This window comes from Miscanthus floridulus, chromosome 19 (assembly GCF_019320115.1).
Source record: "Miscanthus floridulus cultivar M001 chromosome 19, ASM1932011v1, whole genome shotgun sequence".
NCBI classification, from domain to species: Eukaryota; Viridiplantae; Streptophyta; class Magnoliopsida; order Poales; family Poaceae; genus Miscanthus; species Miscanthus floridulus.
The window spans coordinates 115,714,395-115,737,939 of NC_089598.1; the positions used below are offsets into that span (position 1 = coordinate 115,714,395).

General features: G+C 45.5%; 1 protein-coding gene across 2 annotated transcripts; it reads right to left on the reverse strand.

Annotated features, from left to right (window-relative positions):
* Positions 1-563: 563 nt before the first annotated feature.
* On the reverse strand, positions 564-4,159 carry LOC136528358 (G-type lectin S-receptor-like serine/threonine-protein kinase B120). Of its 2 annotated transcripts, XM_066521308.1 has the most exons (7): positions 2,750-4,159; positions 2,557-2,667; positions 2,287-2,447; positions 1,992-2,202; positions 1,672-1,885; positions 1,414-1,567; positions 564-1,327 (listed from the first exon to the last, which is right to left on the reverse strand). In XM_066521308.1, exons 1-7 carry the CDS (start codon positions 4,077-4,079, stop codon positions 1,025-1,027), a joined length of 2,484 nt encoding a protein of 827 aa, XP_066377405.1. In that variant the 5' UTR covers positions 4,080-4,159; the 3' UTR covers positions 564-1,024. The 2 variants fall into 2 exon arrangements, with proteins under 2 accessions (XP_066377405.1, XP_066377406.1); XM_066521309.1 differs by lacking the exon at positions 564-1,327 and having other exon boundaries at positions 1,439-1,567; positions 1,668-1,885.
* Positions 4,160-23,545: the final 19,386 nt, after the last annotated feature.

Consider the following 23,545-nt stretch of genomic DNA (forward strand, 5'->3'; position numbering starts at 1 on the left):
ATTTCGGTTAGCCGGTGCGTTTATTTTTTAGAAATGACTATCCATCCCTCTCTAGTCCGTCATCTTGACCCTACAAAGTAGAAACATAGAATGATGATCTATAAAATCAATTTTTATCAACTACTCTATAAATTTAAGATAGACTTATATGTTAACTCTGAAAAGTTGTGGAATATCTAATTCTAAATTAAATAGCCTAATTTATTAAATAGATTTCAATTTCTCTAAAAAAAAAAAAAGATCCAAACGGCCCTTAGACATTTGTCTGAATGTTGATGCCTTCTCCCGATGCAACAGCGCTTTTATATTCTGCGTGTTTACAACCGAGCTGGCCTCCGGCCCACTATAGAGCATAACAGCCCACTAATCAACTACTAAGGCCGGATAACGAGCTGGCTCGTTAAGATAACGAGCTAGCTCAGCTCGGCTTATTATCCTAATGAGTTAGAAAGCCAGTTCGACTCGACTTGTTAAAAGCTTGAGCTGGTTTGTTAAGCTCGCGAGCCAGGTATAAAAAATACACAAAATATAATATTTGCATTTATTTAAAGTTTGAGAATAATAATAATATAAAAGAAATGCATCTAGAACAGTTACCAGTCAATTGTAAAGTGCAAGACATGGAGTAATACAAAAACTAATATAAGTTTTGATACTTTTTTTCCTGGAAGCTTGGCTCGTTTAGCTCGCGAGCGGCTTGCGAGCTAGCTCGAGTTGGCTCCTTATAGCTAACGAGCTAAAATCTTGACTTGGCTCGGCTCGTTATCATAACGAACCGAGCCGAGCCGAGTCGAGCTAGTCACGAACCGAGCGAGTTAAGGAGCTTCGAGTTTTTCGTCCAGCCTTATCAACTACCCAAGGGACTTAACGCCTAACTCAGCCATCGCTTGTTCCCGCGCTCACCTCTGTTGCCGCCGGCAACAGTGCTGCAGACGCGCTTCTTCTTCCTGACAGTTATAAGCAGAGTGTTCATGGGATCTAAACAGGCTCTAATATTTATCGGCCTTAGTCAAAAAAAATATATTTATCGCCCATCTAGTGTCGATAGGCTCACGTGATTAGCAGAGTGTTCCGAGTCTCCTCTTGTTGATAGGGCTTCATAATATCTCTGCGCAAAAAATAATGGCTGCCTGGGCATTGGGCGTGGCATGGCCTCATTATTCAGCATGGACACAACTAATGACATCAGTGGCCTGTCATTTGGGCTGTCTTGAACACACAATAGTCCAATATGGATGCATTGCAAGGCTTCGTCCAGTGAGCAGCTCTCCACAACCATTGTGTCTACGAAATCCCTTGCCATTCTATCTTTCCATAAGTTCCATGCCTGAAACAAACACGAGGACAAATTTCTTGTTTATTTTAATAATATAATTATTAAAAAAAATAAAGGATGCTAGAAGTAACACTTACATAAGCAATAAGGCTTGGATGATCCATTAGTAGATGAGGAGAGGCACTAATCTTTAGTCCACTGACTATCTCCAGTAGTAAAATGCCAAAACTATAGGTGTCGGACTTGACTGAAAAAATGCCTTGCGTTGTATATTCAGGCGACATGTAACCGCTATTTGAATCATTTCACAAGCAAGTAGTCAAGAGTTTGAATAGCTATAAGAACATGAATAAAATTTTAGTAGTTCTAATTAGCTAGAACCAGAACATACTTACTATGTCCCAAAAACTCGTCTAGTACTTGCTTGCTGCTCGCTACTTCCAGAGATTTTCGGCTCCATCTCTGCATCCAGCAAGATGTTGCTTGCTTTGAGATCTCTGTGAATGATCATCATTCTTGAATCTTGGTGGAGATAAAGAATTCCTCTAGCTATTCCTTTGATTATGTTTAACCTTTTTGGCCAATCAAGCATAGACTTCATTGCAGGATCTGCCATGAACATGGAAATTAAGGAATGAAGAAAACAGTTTACCATTCAGGAGTGTTTCTTCGCCAATTCAGGGTTTTTTTTCTTAGAATCTGTGATAGAACATACCAAAGAGGAATTTGTCTAAGCTTTTGTTGGGCAAGTATTCGTATATGAGCAATTTCTCATCTTCATGGATACAACAACCAAGAAGTCTGACTAGGTTCTTGTGTTGCAAACTTGCAATAAGAACTACTTCATTTCTAAGCTGCTCTTTCCCTTGTTCAGAACCGTTGCTAAGCCTTTTGACAGCAACCTCCTTGCCATCTTTCAGTATCCCCTGTGTGATATGATATATATCAGCGTTGTCGAGTTGATGAAATATAATAAGACGTATAATTGACAAATTAAAATACTATACCACCTTATATACTTTCCCAAAGCCACCTTTTCCAAGCATGTTGGCTTCATGGAAACTATTCGTTGCAGACGTGAGGTCCTCAAAGCTAATACACGACAGTTCCAGATTTTGATCCCAGAAATCGTGAACGCTCCTCTCATGTGCTTCCTTGTTCCGTCGCGTGTCTGGTAGAAACGTGTCAACAATTCATTCAACACTTGTATGCTTACAAGTTAAAGCTGCCTATTACCAGCACACGTAGGTATTTATTTGTCTCTCACTCTCTTGGTATACCTCTTGACTTGCATATAGTGACAAGACATATACATGATGTGAGCATCAGCAGACATGCCATCGTTGGGAGCACAATCTCCATAGCCATGCCGATCTTCTTCTTCTTGTTTCCTGTAGAATAACACATCAATACATCATGTGAAGGTGAAGTTGGGTGTGTATACTTTGAAGGCACACCTGACCTGGCACTTACCGGGAGAGCCGGCGGCGAGCCGAAGGTACAAGTTTTCACCTAAATCACCGTCCTTTCCGGTGTCGAGAAGCTCCCCCATCCAAAGCAAGCACCTTGACATGTCACTACTAGCACTCATGGTGACGATGGTGCTCAAGTTGGCATAAGCGTACGCGGTGCACGAGCAGTTGCGGTCGCACTCGGCAGCACACTCGTCAAAGCTTCTGTTCCTGACATACAGGAACTTGTCAGGCACCTTCATCCCCGGCAAGGTCAGGAAATAATGGCTCCTCCCACCACCACCGCCGCCGCCGCCACACGCTGCCAGCGCTTGCTTCCTCCGGCATCCTCTGGAGAAGTCACGAAAGAAGCCGTCTTCCGGCTCGAACCCGTCGAGGCACTTGCACTCCTGCACGCCGCCCTCGCGCCCCGTGGCGTCGCAGTAGCCGAACGGCCCGCACGCGCCGTAGTGGAGGCAGCCGCCATTGCCGGGGCCCTCGAAAAGGACGGTCCACGACGACGACTCGACGTTCCAGACGCGGAGCCTCACGTTCCCCGTGTAGTCCAGCTTCCAGTGCGTCGTCGGGCCGCCGGCGGCGTTGTACGCCGCGTAGATCACCTCCCCGTCGTCGACGATCTGGGAGTATATGAACCTGGTGAAGGCGGAGGCCCCCGCGCCGTTCCACACGCCGCTGCACCATGAACGACGACGACTCCCACCCCGCCAGATGATGATCTGGAGGCCCCAGCCGGTGGGGTCGCCGCTGAGGGAGAAGTCGCCGGCGGAAGGGTCCCGAGGGCCCTTCCAGGCGACGACGCGCAAGGTGGTGTGAGCCTTGTAGTTGGTCCACAGCCTGAAGGTCGGGAGGATGGTGTCCGTGGGGTGGTCGAGGCTCTTCCATGCTACTACACCTGTGCCATTGGGCAGCTGCAGCTCGAGCTCGAAGCTCCCCGTGCTCCGGAGCACTCCGGAGCCTCCGATGATGCTACCGGCGACGGCGACATTGTTGTCTGTCGCCCAGACTGTGCGGCCTTCGGAATCGGACAGCACGAAATCGGAAGTGTTGGTGAGAGCTAGCTTCGCTGAAGGCGTGGTGATTGGGCTGTCGCGGTTGGCGACCCAGACGTAGGTGCGCTCAGGGATGTTGTTGTACCATATGCCGAGGTACAGGCTTGGCGTTGAGTTGGTGGTGAGGTTGAAGAAGCCGAGGGAAAACATGCCACCGTCGTCGGAGATGAGCTTGTCGCCGGGGTAGAGTGGTCTTACTGAGGTTAGGCGATCAACGACGGATTGGCAGGAACAAACTAAGAAGAACAAGAAGATGATCAATACAGCATGTTGTGATGCCATATTCTTTTGCGATCGATGTACTATATATGCTCTAATATTCTTTTGGGATGACAGAAACAAACGAACACCAGGAAGAAGATCTTCCCAAGGCTGAAGAGCATAGTAACAGTATATATAGACTGAGAGCTGATCAGGCCGTCTGGACTGGGTCGAATTATTCTACGTCTACATCATCAGAACGGCACACAAGTAGCAACATGTCACCGTTGAGGCAGCAAGACATCAGTTAATGTTCCCTCTGTTGAAAGGCATTAGTCATTTTATTTTATTTTAGTTTAATATGGTCCACATATATATGGGTTCCTTTGTATCTGATTTGAATGACGATAGCAAGACACCAGTTAATGTTCCCTCGGTGGAAAGGCATTTTTAGTGCTCTGTGTTTCCCAGGTCCTGGCTTTCCTCTTGCACTTCTTTTCTGTTCTTGTCTCCCCCTGCAGTAACCCCCAATTACCGTTGTTTTCTGTTGTTCGTTTGTAACTCTATCTTAATGAAAAACGTGACTCACGGTCGAGAAAAAAAAATTATTTAAATATATGGTCCGCATGTGTTTGGATTAATTTGCACTCCCTCTATTCTAATCTTAATTATAATTTGTTTAGCTTTATTTAAGCCAAATTCCTTTAACTTTAGCCAAAATTATAGAAAAATATACCAACATCTACTACTACAGAAGACAAAACCTACACCACCCGTCACAGCCAGGTGTACTGGAGCTGACAGTGATCCGACTTGACCAGGCAGCGACAGCGTGACAATTGAGCCTGATTTGGGTAAGATCACCTGTTTTCTTTTCCTGAGATCTGCATTATGACAATGCGACTTATCATCTTCAGTTTGCAGTTTATGTGTTGACTATAGTAATAGTATAGCTTATGCAAATGTTTTCACATATCTTGAATTCCTGTTACTGAACTTGGACACTTGACACACACTTAAACTAACGACTAAACAATCAGTAATCAGGTCTGTGGCTTCTCCGCAATGCGGCCCACCACGGCTCACATCACACATGTCGGCCTGAATTTTTTGTTTTTTAGCCCTTTTTTAAAAAAATTTTACAAATATGTCTCTGGAGGTATGATTTCAAAATCTGGACCTTTAACTCGGCGCCATCATTGGTGGCGCCGAGCTTACACGTCTCGGCGCCATAGATTTTGGTGTCTAGGTCTTGGGCTCGGCGCAGACGTGGCGGTGACCTGGCTGGCATCTTGGCGACATAGATCTTGGCGCTGAGCTTGACGCCGTAGATCTTGGCGCCGAGCTTGGCGCAGTGGTTATTGGCGCCAAGCTTGGCGCCGAGAACGGCGCCAAGATCTATGGCGCCGATGTGGTGTTTTAACCCAGCGCCCAACCTTCCTGCCCGAGCCTTCCTCCTCTTCTTTCTTCTCCCTCTCGGGTTTTTTCTCTCCCCACTTCGCCCTACCTCACAAATCGGCATATTAGACCTTGGAAACTTTGATTTGATCCATAGATCTTCGAGAGCAAGGTATCATCGCTCCCTCTTAGTTTTTTTTAAATCGATTCGGTATATATTAGTCGGATTTTTCAACTTAAGAATCGTCATTACTTAGGGTTTTATATAATTTTAATATTTATATTATACAACCGTAAGATGCCAAGGTGTGGAAAAGCTACCAAACCAAGGTAACCTCAGCGCATGTTGTTATGATATGGGTTCATTGTTGCAGATCAAATGGAAAACCCTAGGTGTAGGGTTTAATGTTAATTGCTTTCGATTCTTAGAACGAAAATAGCTAAATTGTAGTTATGGTCAGATGACCGAAAATGCCTTCGACCCATTACCTCTGCCTAGTGGTGTTCCAGTGCCCATGTGCTTTTGTGGCGATCCTTACAAGGTAGCCAAGTCCGATGAAGAGGACACGTATAGGCAGAGATATTGCATGTGTTCCAATTTTGTGTTTGAGCCTACACTTCGTCAGCGCCGCATTAACAAGATGGTGAGGAATTGATGTTTGTGTCATATGACATCTTGCATGATTTTTTTGTTTTGTAACAATTGCATTTTTTGCAGACCCCTCCACCGCTCTATGATTTTGAACAGTGGATCAACACTGAGATCAAGCCTGAAGACAAGGAATGGATGCAGAACTATTGCGGTGGGAGGCAGAGGACAAGGAGATGATGGAGAAGATACGTGGAGAGGAGGCTGCAGAAAAGGAGCACAAGGAAGGGGAGGAAAGGAGGCGTGTTGCTGCGTACAGGGAGGAGAGGGAGAAGAAGCTTGAGCGTGCACGCCGAGCGAAAGCAGCGATGGAGGAGAATCTCGATGCCCTAAGGAAAGGAAAGTGGCCTCGTTGCACTCAGTAGTCTCCATTACTCGCTAGTTCTATGGTTTATTCATAAACAATGTTGTCTATTGTTGGACTTTTCATTGTGTTGTCATGTAATGCACTTTAAGTATGGGCATGCTTAGGTCATGTACTGCTTTATTTAGTTTGTCGGCATGTACTTCTAGTATTATTGTGTTGTTTAATGTGTCATAGTATTGGCCTTTTCATTATATAGTTGTTTTCATTATTTGTGGTCATAATATTCAGTTTAATATTGTGGACGTAGTGAAATGTGATCACGTGCTGCAAATAAAACATAACGAAGTAGGGCATTATATAATTCAACACACAAAACACATAAAATGGCATGTGAGAACATGTACCGAACTAGGGTACACAGGTCCTGAACTAAACCTAACATGCCTTGGGGAATTGAAGTGAACAATAAGCACAAGAAATGGCATGTGATAACATGTACCAAACAAGGGTACATAGTTCCTTTGACTAAACCTAACATGCCTTAGGTAATTAAACCAAACAACAAACACATGGATGTGACATATGAATAAGATAGGGTCGTCCTAGTAGTGTGGCCACATAGCATATTGTGTTGCACCTTCTTCACAGTAGCCTCCCATTGTTGGTGGTGGTGGTGGTAGGGGTGACGGTAGAGGCCCCTTGTTCTTGTGATTAGGGTAGGTGCAATATGAACTTGCACCATTGTTGTTGTCGTCGTCTTTGTCTTCCTTGTACCCGCTGCTAACTTCCCTTTGTAGATCGAAGATTTGGTCCTACAGGTAGTAGATGTACTGCTGATACGAATAAATTGGTCGAGGATCAACCCACCTAGTGAACCCATAGTTTTCTTTAGACTTGGAAGACTACAATAAGTATGTCCTATGAGTTGTAAGGGTATTCGAGAAACATATTTAACAAATGAAATGTAATAGCAATTACCCATGCTCGTGGGCATTTGAAGAAGCGACGACCTCCGTCGATCCCCTCGGTGAACATCTGCACTAAGCAGTCCTCACCATGCATGCATTTTGGCCAATCTTCCTTCCTATTATCGTATCCTCTGAGAGGGCACTCTTTAGTGAAATCACTCTTGCTCTCGAGGGGAAACTGATACACTGGTTCCTCAAAGAAATCAGGTCCAAGAGACCCCTCCCACACAATGGGAGTTCCCTTCATCCCCCCTTCCTCTCCCACTCCTAAAACCCTTTCCTCTAGACGATCCTCCAAACATTCCTACTCCAATAAAACCGAATACTAGTTTGGTTTTCCTTTTAGTTAGCAATGCAACCTAGAACGCATATATATAGGCGGAGACATGTTTGCTAGCCATTGTATTGTGCTATAAATGCTCCTAGAAAGTCTACTCAGAATCACTGAAAAGACTACATCGTAGGACACTGGAGAGCCTAGATTCCATGACTGAAAAGCCTATTCAATTTCAGACTTCAATCACTATTTTGAAGGACACTGAAAAGTCTATTCGACGGTGACATGACAAATCACTGTAAAAGTTATTTCCCCAAGATTCCATGACTGAAAAGCCTATTTGATTTCAGACTTCAATCACTATTTTGAACCAGAAAAACTGATGCCGTTGATTAATATGTACTTTAGGCAGAAAATTTTGCCACAATTTCCCCTATTTTTTTATGTTATCCATACACAAATATGAGATTAATATTTAACCTCAATACAACATGTACAAACATACAAATATATGCCACATTCATCTGAAACCATATATATGAGCATATTAATAGTCCACACAATCCATAATTATAGTCCATAGTAGTTCATATTCGATAATAATAGTCCATACAGTCCACAATAGTTCATAATAAAAGTCCACAAAGTCCATAATACTATATAATAACATCTACCACAAACCCTTATTGCCTCCTAGTCTTACCCTTACCCTTGTGACCTGAAAGGATCAAGATGTCCAAGAGAGGGGTGAATTGGGCTAATTCTAAAATTCTTTACAATAATTAAACCCTACGGTTAGCCCACTTCACCCCTTGTGCCTAGAAACTGTTTCTAATGTTCTACTGCACAAAAGTTTTGCACCCTAGGTTCCAATTCTACTCTAGCATGACAATTCTATGAATGTAAAGACAAGAATTAAATTGCTCAAAGTAAATGCTTAAAGTAAAGAGAGAAGGAGGAACGCGACGTTGTTTTACCGAGGTATCAGAGAGTCGCCACTCCCCACTAGTCCTCGTTGGAGCACCCATGCAAGGGTGTAGCTCCCCCTTGATCCATGCAAGGATCAAGTGCTCTCTATGGGTTGATTCTTTGACACTCCGTCACAGTGAATCACCCACAACCGCTCACAACTTGAGTTGGGTCATCTACAAGCTCCGCCGGATGATCACCAAGCTCGCAATCACCACCAAGCCGTCTAGGTGATGGCGATCACCAAGAGTAACAAGCACAGACTCTCACTTGACCACGACAAGCCTAATGAGAAGGTTGGATGCACACTTTGCTACTCTTGCTTTCACTAATGAGGTCTCTCTTGGATTCTCAAATCTCAATCACCTCACTAGGACCTTGCTCTTCTTGTCACTCTCAAGGGTGTTTCTTAGCTGTTGGAATGAGCAAAAGTGATCCCTTGAGTGAATAGAGGAAGTATTTATAACCCCTCAGTCAAAACGAACCGTTATGTGCCACTACGGGGTGAACAGATGCTCTGATCAGTTCTCCCCGCCACCGAGCAATTAAGTGGTGACCAAACGCTGACCAGCATCTGGTCAGCACTGACTGGATACGTCCGGTCATGAAAACTGCCCTCTAGAACCTTAGTGATGTTGACCAGACGCTGTAACCCAGTGTCTTGTCACTTTGCTGCTCAACGTCCGGTCAGTAGTCGGAACCTGACCAGTGTCTGGTCAGCACTGACCGAACACATCCGATCAGGATTTTCCCTCTCTGGAACCTTACTAGAGTTGATCGGATGCTGGCACCCAGCGTCTGGTCACATTTCGCTCAACGTCCAGTCATAACCAGACGACTTCACCTTGGTCAAATGAACTGACCGGACTCTACGCCAGCGTCCGATCACACCGAAACTAGCGTCTGGTTAACATTTGACCCTCCATTCACTTTTAACTCACAATCATATGTGAATGAAGTTTGCTCCAATTGATCTAAGGGCTATTTAGGAGCTACCTAGTGCTAGTTTTGACAAGTGTGCACCACACCTAACCCACTAGACTCACCTAAGTCAAGCTACCCATCCATACCCCCCTTAATAGTATGGCCTAAGGAAAAACAAAGTCCTAAACTACTCTAGGTGCCTCTTCAACACCAAACAGCACTTAGAACTAGTCCATCCTTAACCTTGTCGTCCATCCTTTGAAAATCAAAATGATTTCCGTCATAGGGGCATGACAACCATGATTGCCCAATCAATTGTCATTACCGTGACCTAACTTAATTGCCTCTGTAAAACACACGTTAGTCACAGTAATCACGTATTGTCATTAATCATCGAAACCCAACTAGGGGCCTAGATGCTTTCAATCTCCCCCTTTTTGGTGAATGATGACAATACAACCTTGAGTATGTAAAAGAGATGAGGTTTTCAACATGCTTGGTTCATATAAGCTTTTGACAATAAGAACAAAAGAGTTAGGCAAGCTTATATGACCCAAGCCAACATGATGTACTCAATAGATATGAAATAAGCATGAGTATAAGTAATAAAGCTCATTTGTATCGGAGTAAAACATGGAAGCAAAACAAATGAGCATAATCAAGTGATATGACACATAAATAATTCAAGTAGAGGGCACACATGTCACATATCACATTAATATCACTATCACATTAATATCATGATTATGATCACACTTATAGTTCAATGCATAATAGTAAACATGAATGCATAAAAATGTATCACACATAAAAAGCCAAATGTAGATAAGGTCCCCCTAAATGTATAGCTCCCCTAAGTCTATCATACTCGATCCCTCTCCCCCTTTGGTGTCAAACACCAAAACCTAAGGGTCGGTCGGTGGGGCTATAGCGGACGAGTCGAGCGCTGAGGTGCGATGAGCGATCTAGAACTGGGTGCCACCATCATCTGATCTTGAGCTCTGAGCAGTCTACCCTCTATGGCTAGAAGCAGTGCTGAAATGATCTAGGTCAGATTTGGTACTGGTGTGGCCTGAGAATCTACATGTATGACTGTAGCAGGTGGCTCTGATGATGCAACTAAAGAAGGGAGTGTCTCTATAGTCCCAATAATAGGAGCAACTGTGGAAGGACCGGGGTCATGTAGATATGGTGGAGTAGGCTGCTCTGTCAACTCACTGAAGGTAGCATCAAGGCTCCTAGAGACTGAGGTATCTGGCACAAGCAGCGAGGAAGTCTAAGCCAGTATGAAGCCTATTTGAAGAGGTGTGAACTACGGTGCTGGCACTAGCAAGGCAAACCACTGGGACACCTGCTCTGTAGGTGAAGAAAATTATGCTGCTGGCTGTCCCTGAATCTGAAGCCCACTAGGCTATAAAGCTGGAGTCATAGAAGTGGTGGCAGACTGACTGATCTAGGGTCAAGGCTATGGCGGTGGATCCCCAATGGCAGTAACTACATGCTACATAAATCCAAGTAACTGCTGCTGCATGAGGAGATACTGTTGTTGCATGGCCTACTGCTGCTGCTGTATAGCCAGCTGCTGACGCTGGAACTTGTCATGTCTAGCCTAAACCTATGCTAGAGCAGCTATTGTCTCCTAGGCCTAGCGAGCCTGATCCTACCTCATCCACTCAAGAATAGCAAGGAGAGCAGAATCTATCTATGGTGTAGGTGGAGCTGAACTAGAGGTACTGGCCTCATGGTCATGTCATCGAGAAGGCATCTGAGGGATATCCTAGTAGTCATCATCTGAGTTGTCACTAGGGTCGCTCTTGACCATACCCTCCTGCTGAGCATCTAACTGCTCCTCCTCTGTAGCTATAATGCCCCTGATAGTCTCATCCTACTAGGCTACAGTCTTTGGCACTTCTGGGCGACATCGTGGCTGGCTAGGTGCACTTGGCCTACTATGATGGAGCATCTGGGTCAAGTTATATGTAGGGAACTCGATAGTAGCACTAGAATACTCTGCCAACATCTCTAAAGGCCTCACTATAACTACCCTATGAATCAGAAATAAAATCCCTATGAATTAGTACCAGGATCGCTGCCAACACCGTCGCCGCCGCCTTATCAATAGCCAACCCGGGGGGCACCACCCCTAGGAGGGAAGGCTTTGCCACCGCCACCCTGCTGCCCCCTTCGCTCACCGCGATAAGCTGCAAGGTGGACCTCCAAATCTCCTACACAAGGGTTGGACTGACGCTCAACCCCGGCATCCACTGGCCACTAACCGGAAGTGCGGGTAAGTCACCCTTCGAAAAAGCTCAACCAATAGAATATCGAAAAACAATAAAAAGAAAAACATACCAGGAGGAGAGCGGCATGACTCTGAAAGCATAGCCCAATGTCGATGGACCCACAGCACGAGGACCGCTCCTAGGCTGTGACCCGTGCCCCCTCACTTCAGACGGAGGTGGAGTCATCCCGATCGGCTCCTGCCTGACCTGCGGGTCACTACGACCTCCGGCTCGGGACTCCCCGACCAGAGCAGCGGGCGGAGCGTCCTCTGACTGCAAGTCCCGCGTCGTCCGGACGCTAGTCTGCTCCTCAGACCGCCTGGACTGCTCGACCACACCCATGGTAGGTAGGGCCTCCTCTGGCTGTGAGCCAGGCGTTGGCACCAGTCCCATTAGCGCACAAATACTAGTCCGCTCCTCAGACCACCCGGCCCTCTCAGCCGTGTCCACCACAGGCGACGATGGAACCGGTGACGCCACCGAGGGGTGTGGTGACCGCGTCTGCTTCGCTGCCTGTTCGCCAATGATGTCCGCACTTGTTGCGCACTTCCTCAGCACAGGAACCTCCACACATCGCGTGCCCTCCTGCTCCTCACCAGCGGACGTCGCCGCAGGGTCGCGACGCTCTGCCGAGGTCACAGTGACCCCCTGACTCTCCTCATCGGAGAAGACCATGTCATCCAAATCCATAGGATCATCCACTGTGAGTTCTGACTCGATGTCGCTCCTACGTTCCCTAGCCCTCATGCGTCAGGCGACCTCCTTCTTCTTCTCTTCCTTCCACTGAACCTCCTTGGTTCTCTTCTTCTTCTGGGCATCTGCCGCCTCCTTTTGGGCGGCCTGCCGAGCCCTACCCTCTGGTCCCTTAGGAAGGTGTGGTCAGGACTTGTACCTTTCAAGCCCCTATAGAACGGATGGTCTAGGAACAAGAAACAGCAAAAGCAGAGGAAGAAACACGAACAAAATAAGGGATCATACCAGGTTGGACACGACCGAGGCATTGAACGGTATGGGTTTCCCCACAATCATATCCTTGGACCTTAACTATAGCACCCGGCCAAGGTGACTCTAGACCTCATCATCTGGCAGGTCCTCTGGTGACACACGGTTTGGGTTCGACCGGCCACCGTACATCCACATCGGTTGCGTCCTCTCCGCCAATGGCGCAACCCGGTGGTGGAAGAGGGTGTGGAACACCCACACCTCATCAAGGTTGAGCCTTACGAGCTTCTATAGCTCCTCCTTGATTACCTCCACCTTGTGCCTCTCTGTGTGGGTGCAACCCCATGACCAACTTTTCTGCTTCACCGGCCTCCCACCGGTGAATGCCGGAAACGGCACCTCCGTCAGATTCTAGATGTAAAACCTCTCCCCATGCCATCCCTGGTTGGAGTCACATGGGGTGTATGTGGGATACAAACCTCCCATGCTCGGCTTCCTCTGCAGGGCGACCCCCCCCCACCGATGTGGTCTCGGCCAAATTCCCCGCCGTCATAGCTCTCCAAGAGAAGAAAAGCCAAAAGAGATCCACGTGCGGCTCCATCCTAAGGAAAGCCTTGTAGACAATGACAAAACTAGCAATATGCAGCACCCCCATCGGATTGAGGTGTTGTAGCTCTAGACCCCACTCGTTGAGGAGCCCGTGCAGGAACCCATGCGTGGGGTATCCTAATCTATGCTCATGAAAGGTAAGGAAAGAAACCACATCATCGGGATGAGGTTGCGGGAACTCCTCCCTCCCAGGGACCCTCTAGTGCGCCACCTCCTGCGGTGGTAGAAATCCCTTCATGATGAAAGCCTCCAGCACCGACGTCCTCACGGTGGATGACCTCTAGTCCAACATTTCGGTGAGTTCCTCTCTTCTCCCTCACTCTCTCCCCTTTCTTCCGTTGAAACCTCCGTGACTCTTAGGAACGCTCACGGCAAAAAAGGAAGAGAGAAGGCGGCGGCAGATGAAGAACAGGCAAAAGAACATTACAAAAACCCTCTCCCTTCTCCTACTTAAGGAAAAGGGAGCAGCAGTTAGGGAAGGACGCGCCGATCAGGGAAGCCGGAATGATGGAGCGAGAATTTCTCTCTTTTCCATTTAATGTAGATAAGACGTGCCCTGACCGATGAGATGTGCTCTGCCCAACGGAACAGCGCCTGATCAGAAGGGACGTGGCCTGGCCATGGCCCACCACTACCACACTGTCGACACAAAATTTTTGTCTCTGTGCCGAGGTCACACGTAGCAAGCCGGAAGGGTCCACTCGATGGAGCAGATCCACCTAGCTTTAGCACAAGGGTGGTCGATCTTGTGCGATCCTCCCGAGACATGCCAGTCAATTTGACCCTGCAATTGACAAGGAGAGAAAGCTCATCAGTAATTAAGGGCGGAACATGCCGGTTTTGCCAGACAGTCCCGAATGTGTGGCTCTAAGAGCTGATATGAGAGGAGATCGACTAAATAGTCGATCCCAGCATATTCGCAAGAATGAATCGGTTAAAGCTCATGGGGTTGTATAAGAAGAATCAGTTGTTATTCAGGATAAATGTTACTTAAGCAAAAATTAATGAATAGCAATAAGATATCAACAGTGGTTGGTTTGTACTGAGCCAATGATTATTAGTAACCGAACTCCTCTTTATATAAAGAAACAATTCAACATCACTTAACCATTTAATAAAGATAAATCTAATGAACATGTTAGATCTTATCTATCGCCATGACCGGTGGGGCATGAGGCAGAATCATGCAGGCCGTAGAAACAATAATAGACTCGATGACCCTAACTCATTACTAATATCAGTGGGGCATGCAGGCCATAATACAATAACAAGATCATGGGGCTAACATATCTTTCAACTTATCTCTACTTCGATGATCTCGTAATGTGAACAGTTTATGAAAGCATTTGATATCGGCTAAACAGCCGATTCAGGCATAGCGCATAGTTAAGGTCATGCCTCCTCAGGAATGGGTCTACCAACCAATGATCCCCACTCCACGGTGCCAATAGTGGGGTGAGAGGTAGAATCCCACAGGCCATGATGATGGGCCATGGAACATTTTTCATTAACTGATAGATCTACTCAAGATCGAACATGCCTTAACCACACGCTATGCACGATTAAGATTGACGTAAAACAGCCGATAAAAACATAACTCATCATTTAAGATGTAGATTAGATCAGTTTTAGATTAGCAAACGATGAGTTAAACAAGATATAAGGCCGATCCAGATCAATCTCAATCGGGCAGAGTGATATTGCTGTAATTAGATAAACAGTGGAAGCAATAAGCAATATCGGTAACTTAATGAATCTACCAAAGACTGCCATACTAAGGTAGAGCCGATAACTTGACCTTGATCTAATTTAAGCAGTGGGGTGTGAGGCAGAATCACACAGGCCATACTTGAATTAGATAAGAGTCGATAACTAGCCTATACCAGAGTCACAGTGGGGGTTGACCGGATCGATGCAGCCATACGAATAGAGCTATAAACCATGATGGTACTTACAGACAAGCAGTGGAGGTCGACCGGATCGATGCAACCGTATTTGTTGAAGAACTCACCGAGATCTACTCTACTCCTACTCCTAAGGGGTGGCCGGAGCCAAAAAAAGTAATTGACTTGTATTTTATTGGTTGATTTCTCTCACAATAGCCGGGGTTTGATATTTATACCCGAAGTCTAGACATGAATCCTACTTGAGCACAATTTGTTAAAATCCTTGGCATAAAACGAAAACATTCCTAATTTAAGATAACTTGGACTCTAATCTTTCCCTTTTTGTAGAGTCCAACATGTCTCTCCCAACGCTGATCATAGCCTCTGTCGTTATCTGCTGGCGCTATCCGAAGAAAACTAATTCTAGTGTTGCATTCAAACCAGCTGGTTTTGATCTACACATAATGGATCCCTTGCTGACATGATTCTAGGAGCTCTCGAGTCTCTGAAATCCTTCTTCCAAATTCTGGTGTAAACACATGCCCCCCAATTTTGGGATAAAAGTAATTTTATTCCAAAATTATCATGTTTGCATCCCTGATTGGTCCACAGTCATAGGTAGAGAACCTCAATCTAGGGTCCACTATTTGTCGCCGCTTGCGTCCATTCACGAGCCTATGCCTCAAAACTTTTACAAGAGCATCACTGTTTCATGGGCGTTTGGATTCATCTTCCCGGGCCGGCTATAAAACGCTTATCCGACCCTGGCGAGAGCAACTCAGCACTTCAGCCATGTTTTCCTTCCATCCATCTTTTTGAGTGCTCGTGACTCTACTAGACCTTCCATGGTCTATCCTTTTGTTATGATAATCTCGAGCGGTTAGAAGAATTCTTATGCATGGGGTGATTATGTCACTTATTCTAGCGCTTCGTTGAGCAAGAAGACCAGCCATCGTGGTTAGAAGAATTCTTGTGATATCACCTGAGTCTTCTCTCCTTGTCACCTGAGTCTTCTCTCCTTGTACACAAAGCTGTTTTAGTGCTTTATGAAGGCTAGAATATGTGGACACCTTCCCCTTGTTTGTTCCATCAAATGCCTATCGGGAAAGCCACAAGCTTCTTTCTAGCGGTCTCCTAGTCACCAAGGAATTAGCTAGGTATCTGTTAGGCAGGTGGCTCTTCCCTTTCTCTTGCACAATCTTATCAATGGGCCGACATGACTTGGTTCATGATTACCCTCAGCCTTATGGAGATCCAGACTCCCTTCAATCTAAAGAAGCCTTGGTGGGTAGATCTCTAGTTAATGTAGATTCTTTGTATCCGTCTCACGATGCTTCATAATTTGGGGAAACGATAAGTTCGAATTTGTTACCCTTCCGTTATCCGTCCCCTAAATTCCTGGAGTGTCGATCCGTTTCTATTTCTGATTTCAATTTCATATCTCCGGTGAAACTGATTTTGCCTTTCTGGGCTATATATATGGGCCATGGCTGTGGACCGAAGAACAACTCACTTTGTCTCAAACCTTCTGCGTCCTTAGTATAGCCCCTGCCTTTTCTGTAGATCTGATACTACGGAGAACAGCAAGAGGTCCGCTGAGGATGTCTTCACCAGATCTGCATCATCACGCCAGCATCTTCACCGTCAAGAAGGTACAACCTAGGATGCTCCTACCACTCTAGAGGAGAGGGCTGACCCTATTTAGCCTTTAGGGTTCCCTATAGCACCAACTCATCGCTCGCTCCCCTGCTATCAGAGCAGGCAGATCGACAATGACGACCTTCTTGCTGCCATTGACCGTCACAGCTAGGGTCTTGCCGAATGTCTCTCTCTTGCGGAATCATCCCTAGCCATGGCTCAATGTCGATCGCCTCTTGTGGCTGATTCTGTGGGGGATAAATTGGCTAAAGCCGAGGCTAGAATCATAGGTGAGACATCATAACCTTTGCTTCTTCTTTATTTCATCTTCAGGACTCTGATCATTTCCTTTTTGAACCATTTTAGATCTATCTGCTCAACTGGAGAGCCTCTGATCAGCTGCAGACCACGCGGCGGGATTCATCAATGCTAGGGGCGCCATTTTGGTGGTTTGTTTGCATGACATCCTGAACCATGTCAGGGAGGTTGCTCTTCATGGCGTTCGCCATGGTGCCGCCACGGCATTGGTTGCTGCACAAGCCCATTCTGGCTACAATCTTCGGCTTCTTCCTCATGGTTTTCCAAACACGGTGCACCCTGAGGATCATGAGCGCTTGGTTGAGGATTTTCTTAGCGCCGCCAATTCCATGGCCTTCAACACCCTGGCCGATGACATAGTAGGCAAAGTATTTTTTGGCCCATGACTTGTAATAGGTGACATTTAGCAAAAAATTTCTTCGTCTTGAGCGATTTCCCTTTTGTTTTTATGGTTCATACCATACTTATCGCTCTGTCTGTATAATCGATATGCATTGTACTAGCTTTCACCCCTTCAGGTCTACTTTTGCGCTAGCGACGATACCCTCCTGGTATCGGCCATTAGAGCTGACGACCGAGCAAATCGATTGTTAAGTATCAATCCAAATGCTAGGGTAATACTCCTTCAAATATTCCTCGTTCGACTGCTCTGCCAAATTCTCCTTCTCTTCTTAGTACCTCCAAAAAACAAGTATTGCCAAGCGCATATTTGATCCGATAAGGTCTTTCCTAGTTGGGTGACCTTTCGCCAAACCTGTTGTTCCCCGACCCGATCAGCGATTTTACTTTCCAGACTAAGTCTCCTTCAGAAAATTGCTTAACCCTGACCTCTTAATCGTAATATCTCGCAATCCTTAGTTTATTGGCTTCAATATTTTTCAAGAGCATGTAGCCGAAGGCAACCCAAGTCTTTAAAGTCATCCATCACAAAATTCTGGTAGACTTCAGCTTGATAAATCCTTTTGCGATGTGACATGCCTTGATCCAGTTTGAACTTCCCAAAGAAAGACTACGCTGTGTCCAAGCACAAGTTCATAAGGCGATCACATTAGCTCCTTCGCTCTTGGTCACCAAGGGTGACCTATTCTCAGCCCTCCTTAGAGTCTTGTCTCCCTTTTTAGCCAAGGGGCACTTGAACAAGCAAGAGGTTTAAAGAACCACTATAGTCGACTGAGCACGTCCGCTTTAGCTAAAGAGCCGATCATTTTAGAATAGCCGATTCCAGACTTCCGATCTTAATCCCACTCAAGTCTAAAAACATGGCCTTCATTAAGGGAGCCCCTCGATCTTCTATCCTTAGTCATCTGGTGCCATATTTTCTTCGACACTGGTGAAGCGGCGCTTCGCCTCCTATTAATTATGGTTGCCTTTTGCGTGTCCCAAGGCATCCGCCCCTTCGCTTCATGTCTTCAAATATCAGTCGATGTTTTTTGCCTCGAACACATCTCCATCCACAATTGTTCCTTTGCTCTTCTCCGCCTACTAAAACCCTATAGTAGTTAGATCCAATCATTCTTCATGGCCGGCGAAGATAACCGAGGCAAGCGCGCGGCAAAGGAAATCCCTAAAGAGAATATGCTGATAAATCAGCGCCTCCGGCGCATGAGGTGAGATTGACATTTCTTGTTCATGATGATGAACAGTTCTGATCCACCTACAGGTTTATTGTGAATGACAGTCTCCGTCCTCTTCCCAGGGCCAATGGACCCTCTGACGTCGCATCTTCTGTGTCGGCCTCGTCGTCGGATTCTTCCGATTCCTACAATGGCGACGCCGCCCGGCATTATCTTCACGAGCGGAGGATGGCTCAAAACCGTTACTCCAAGGTGACTTGGGAGAACGGCCAACTAGAGATTCGCCTAGAGGTTTCCCAGGCCACCCTTCACACAGCTGAGGAGGCCAGCGCTGTCCGAGCGTGGCTGGCCGAATCCGACGCCATGGTGGCGGGTAAGATGAATCCCATGAAGGCTTTTTACTCTAACTTCCATTATCTTCATCTTGACCGATGAATCCCATGAAGGCTTTTTACTCTAACTTCCATTATCTTCATCTTGACCGTCTTCTTGTTCTCATGATTGTCAGCCCTAATAGCACAGTTGGAATCTCTCCAACTAGCGGCAAACACGGCCATAGACGCTGTCAATGCCTGGGGTTCCTCCATCGATGCTTGTCTCCAAGATGTCTCGGTCCGCGTTTGGGAGATCGCCCTCCATGGCGTTCGTCATGGTGCGGCGGTGGTGCTAACCACGGCACAAGTCCAAACTGGGTATGAGCTTCATGCCCTAGAAATAGGTTTCCCAATGGGCGACGGCCCTAAGGACACGAGGACCTGCTTGAAGAATTCACCATGGCAGCGGAGGCCATAGTAGACATCACATCCACTCAGGATGTGGTGAACAAGGTCTTTGATTAGTTTGTATTTAGGATAAATCAATGAATGAAGACTCCTGTTCTTTTATGATTGTGTTTCAATGCAATGCCTTCATGTATGACTATGAATGTTTCTTGCCCTTTTTGTTTTTTTTTTTGCTCTATAGGTGATACATATCGTATCAGCTATTACTGTCTTTGAAGATGTTTACTTTTTTGAACTAGAGGCGATACCCTCCTGGTATCGGCTATTAGAGCCAAGAATGAATCGGCTACCAAGTGTTGATTAGATGCTAGGATGACGCCCTGCAGAACTTTCAATATAAAAGGTCAGACAAGTAATCATCTCAGGTTAAGCGTCCTATTAAGCGAAACAGAACTTCTCTTAAAAAATCCATTAACTCTGAATCTCACTCACACTTTAACTCAGCCTTCACATATGTCGGCCTAAACCCATCTCCAAGACTTAATACTCATTTTTCCTTTGATCTAATGACCGACGCAACGCCACGATTATTGATCAAAACAAACTCTTAGAGCCGATTGCTTGAACTGGCTATTGGCCTTCATTATTAATCCTGATGAAGCCTCCTTCCCATGTTTTGCCAGAAAGGCATTCGAAGTCTCCTAGCTCCCAGAATACTAGATCGGCTATTGCAATACTCACAGACTCATCAGCGTGAACCACCTCGACATCATCTCCATGCCATTGAATCAAACACTGATGCATGGTTGATGGCACACAACAGTTTGCATGAATCCAGTCATGACCGAGGAGTAAACTATATGATCCTTTTCCATCAATGACAAAGAACGTGGTGAGTAGAGTTTTACTCCTGATTGTCAGTTCGACATTCATTGCCTCCTGGGTCTTAGATGTATTACTTCCGAAGTCTCTAAGCATGATGTTGGTTTCAAGCAAATCTCCTAGTCCCTTGCCAAGCTTATGGAAAGTGGTGTAAGGCATAAGATTGATAGAAGCACCTCCGTCCACTAACATTTTGTTCATCGGCTTCCCGTCAACAAAACCTTTCATATATAAAGCCTTCAAGTGCCGATGCTTGACTAGCTTATTAAATATTGCTTGTTGCACAACAGTTAACTTAGCAACCATCTCTTCATACTCTAATTCATCAAAGTCTGAGTAAACTTCCTAATCTGCTGGAGCTCTAAATTCCGATGGCAGTAGAAAAGCCATTTGGATATTAGCCGATGGTTGTTTTCTATCGGTTGTTTGTTTAGCACATCATACTAGAGTTTTACCGGATGCATGAGCCTGTTCCAACTCCTTATTCCTTAGGTACTGCACCCTTCTCTTTTGGCTCCTTGTTAGTCCTCTGGGGCACCATTGGCCTTCCTGCCAAATGTATTCTTTCTTGTTGCTTCCTTCTTTATGATCAGCCTAGTCTTGGTCAACAACTCTTTTTCCCAGCCGATCATGAATACTTTTATTTTTAAGCGTCGATCCATGTTATTATGATGATGTGAGTCCTGCACATGGATAGACCGGTGGTTGATTTGAGATTGCCTAAATCCCCAATACTGATTGCTGCATTCTGGACAGTCATGTTTGGTAGGCAATTTCAAATCTTTGTTCCAGCAGTATCTGAAGAAAGGACAATTCCAGTGCGATTTGGCTTGCCTCCTTTCATACCTTTCTTCTTCCAGTTGATGTTGGTATTCTTGACCCTCTAACCATCGCTGATAATCCTTTTCCTTTTGCCGCTGCCACTTATTCAACAGGATTCGAGATGTAACTCATGGCTTCGTTGCTCCACTCTTCGATGTTTCCCCTTGCTCATATTGGCTCTTCTGCTGATCATGACGTCGTCTAATTTCTCTGCATTCATCAGCCGATATTTGCATCTTGGGATCAACTGTTCCAGCTTCTCTTGATTTAGCCGATGTTAGAACCTTAGTTTTCCCTTTGAATATCCCAATATCAACCATATTTTGATCTCCTGGGAAAGGATTATCATCAACTTTCATCTTCCGAGGCGTATCGAACTTGAGCCTCCCTTGCTTAATAGCTCTCTATATGTGCTGCTGGAAAATTCTGCAATCATTGGTGAATGAGAAGTAGCATTATGAAACTTGCTAAACTTCTTATTCTTCAACTATTCAGGGGGCAACATAACATGATTGTCTGGTAATTTGATCTAGCCCTTCTCAAGTAAGAAGTCAAAAAGTTTGTCTGATTTCATGACATCAGTCATAGCTCTCCTTAACTCCTCTTCCCCAAGGATTTGGCACCATTACTATCTTCTTGTCCCAATTCCATTTAGCGACAGCAACCTCCTCTTCTTCATCTTCATAGCCATCTTCAATTGAGTATGGATCATAAGCTTCGGCTACTGTGGTGCTCTTCTAGAATTGGGTATCTCTACGCATACTCTGGAATTGGCTATTGAACGCTACTACCCATTGAGCCAATTGTCCCAAGTTGTCAAACTCTTGTCCTAGCAGCTTTTCTTTCCACATTGGCAACATTCTTTGGACGGCTAAAGCAGCTAGCTGATCATCGGCCAAGCTCAATGAGAAACACAGATTCTTAGTCTCTCGGAATCTCTGAAGAAACTCAGTGCCCGATTCATTAGTCCTCTGTCTCATGGTTATCAAATCGGTTATTTTCTTCTCTCTAGTCCTAGTGTAAAAATATGTATGAAACTTCTTCTCTAGGTCAGCCCAATTGGCAATGGAGTTGACTGGTAATGATGAGAACCAAGTGAAGGCTGGCCCTAACAGGGACAAGGAGAAGAAACAAACTTGATGGGCATCCTAAACTGATGCTTCGCCCAATTGTGTAAGATACCGACTAACATGTTCTATTGTGCTTGTACCGTCTTGACTAGTGAACTTGGTGAACTCTGGGAGCCTGTAATTTATAGGAAGAGTGACCAAATCATACCATTCTGGATATGGGCGTTTGTACAAAAAAGTCATTCCTTTTGGCTTCAGACCGAACTGATTCTTCATCATCTCGATCACTTTGAGCAGCAACTCGTCAGCCTGTGGATTTGGATTTCTCGGTACTTGCTGACCCATCTGTGGATTGAAATCCCGCGTGTCTTGATATCCTGGATTTGGTATCATGTGGAGGGTTTTATAATCCATGCTATAGTGATAGCCTTGTGGAATCTCAATCTGTTGGGTCCTTTCCTGGCTTGCTACTTGAAGTCTCTGATTATAGACATAAGGATCTATATCTCTACGGATCCTTTAAATTGATGGTGCTATCTTCTGAGCCGACGATGGTATGTGGCCTGATGTGCCAAAATTGATCATCTGGTTTTGACTTTGCCCCACCGGCTGCTGCTCATGTTGTACTGACGGTCTAGGATTGTACTGTATCTGATTTGTAGCAGTACTCGGAGTTTGTTCAGATGAACCTTGAAGTGTCTGGACATCACCATTACCAGCTGGTGCTACTTCTTGATGGCTGGTACTGACTTGATTAGTCGCTTGAGTCAACAGATCTAGAATATTATAACAAGTCGATCCAACCTGACCAACTGGAATTCCATGAATCGCCTCTTTCATGGCGTTGTGAAATGCATCAACGAAAGCTTCATTGCGGCTTGATATGGCATCACAAATAGACTTGTCTATGGCTTCCGTAAAGAAACGCCTGTCTTTAGCTTCGACCATATCTGTCTGCCCATGTAGTAGAACTCTTGGTAGTGGAAATTTCTAAATAATTGTGTTGTCACGTGTTTTGGTGTAGGACAACAAACACTTCTTCTGAAATTCTTCTGTAGCTTTGTTGATGGTATCCTTATCTTCATCAGGCAGGTCTTCATAATGTATCATAAGGATGTTGTCGTTGTTGTGAACCACCATGATGATTGTGGGGTCCCACTGAGCGTGCTAGAAATGTGTGTCGACACAAAATTTTCATCTCTGTGCCGAGGTCACACGCAGCAAGCCGGAAGGGTCCGCTCGATGGAGCAGATCTGCCTAGCTTTAGCACAAGGGTGGTCGATCTTGTGCGATCCTCCCGAGACATGCCA

What these genes read in the sequence shown, in the direction of transcription:
- LOC136528358 (XM_066521308.1), bottom strand. Translation starts at nt 4,079, where the DNA reads ATGGCATCACAACATGCTGTATTGATCATCTTCTTGTTCTTCTTAGTT. An exon ending in AGACGAGTTTTTGGGACATA is followed by an intron (nt 1,568 to 1,671) that starts GTAAGTATGTTC and finishes TGATTCAAATAG; the next exon opens with CGGTTACATGTCGCCTGAAT. An exon ending in ATCCAAGCCTTATTGCTTAT is followed by an intron (nt 1,328 to 1,413) that starts GTAAGTGTTACT and finishes TGTTTGTTTCAG; the next exon opens with GCATGGAACTTATGGAAAGA.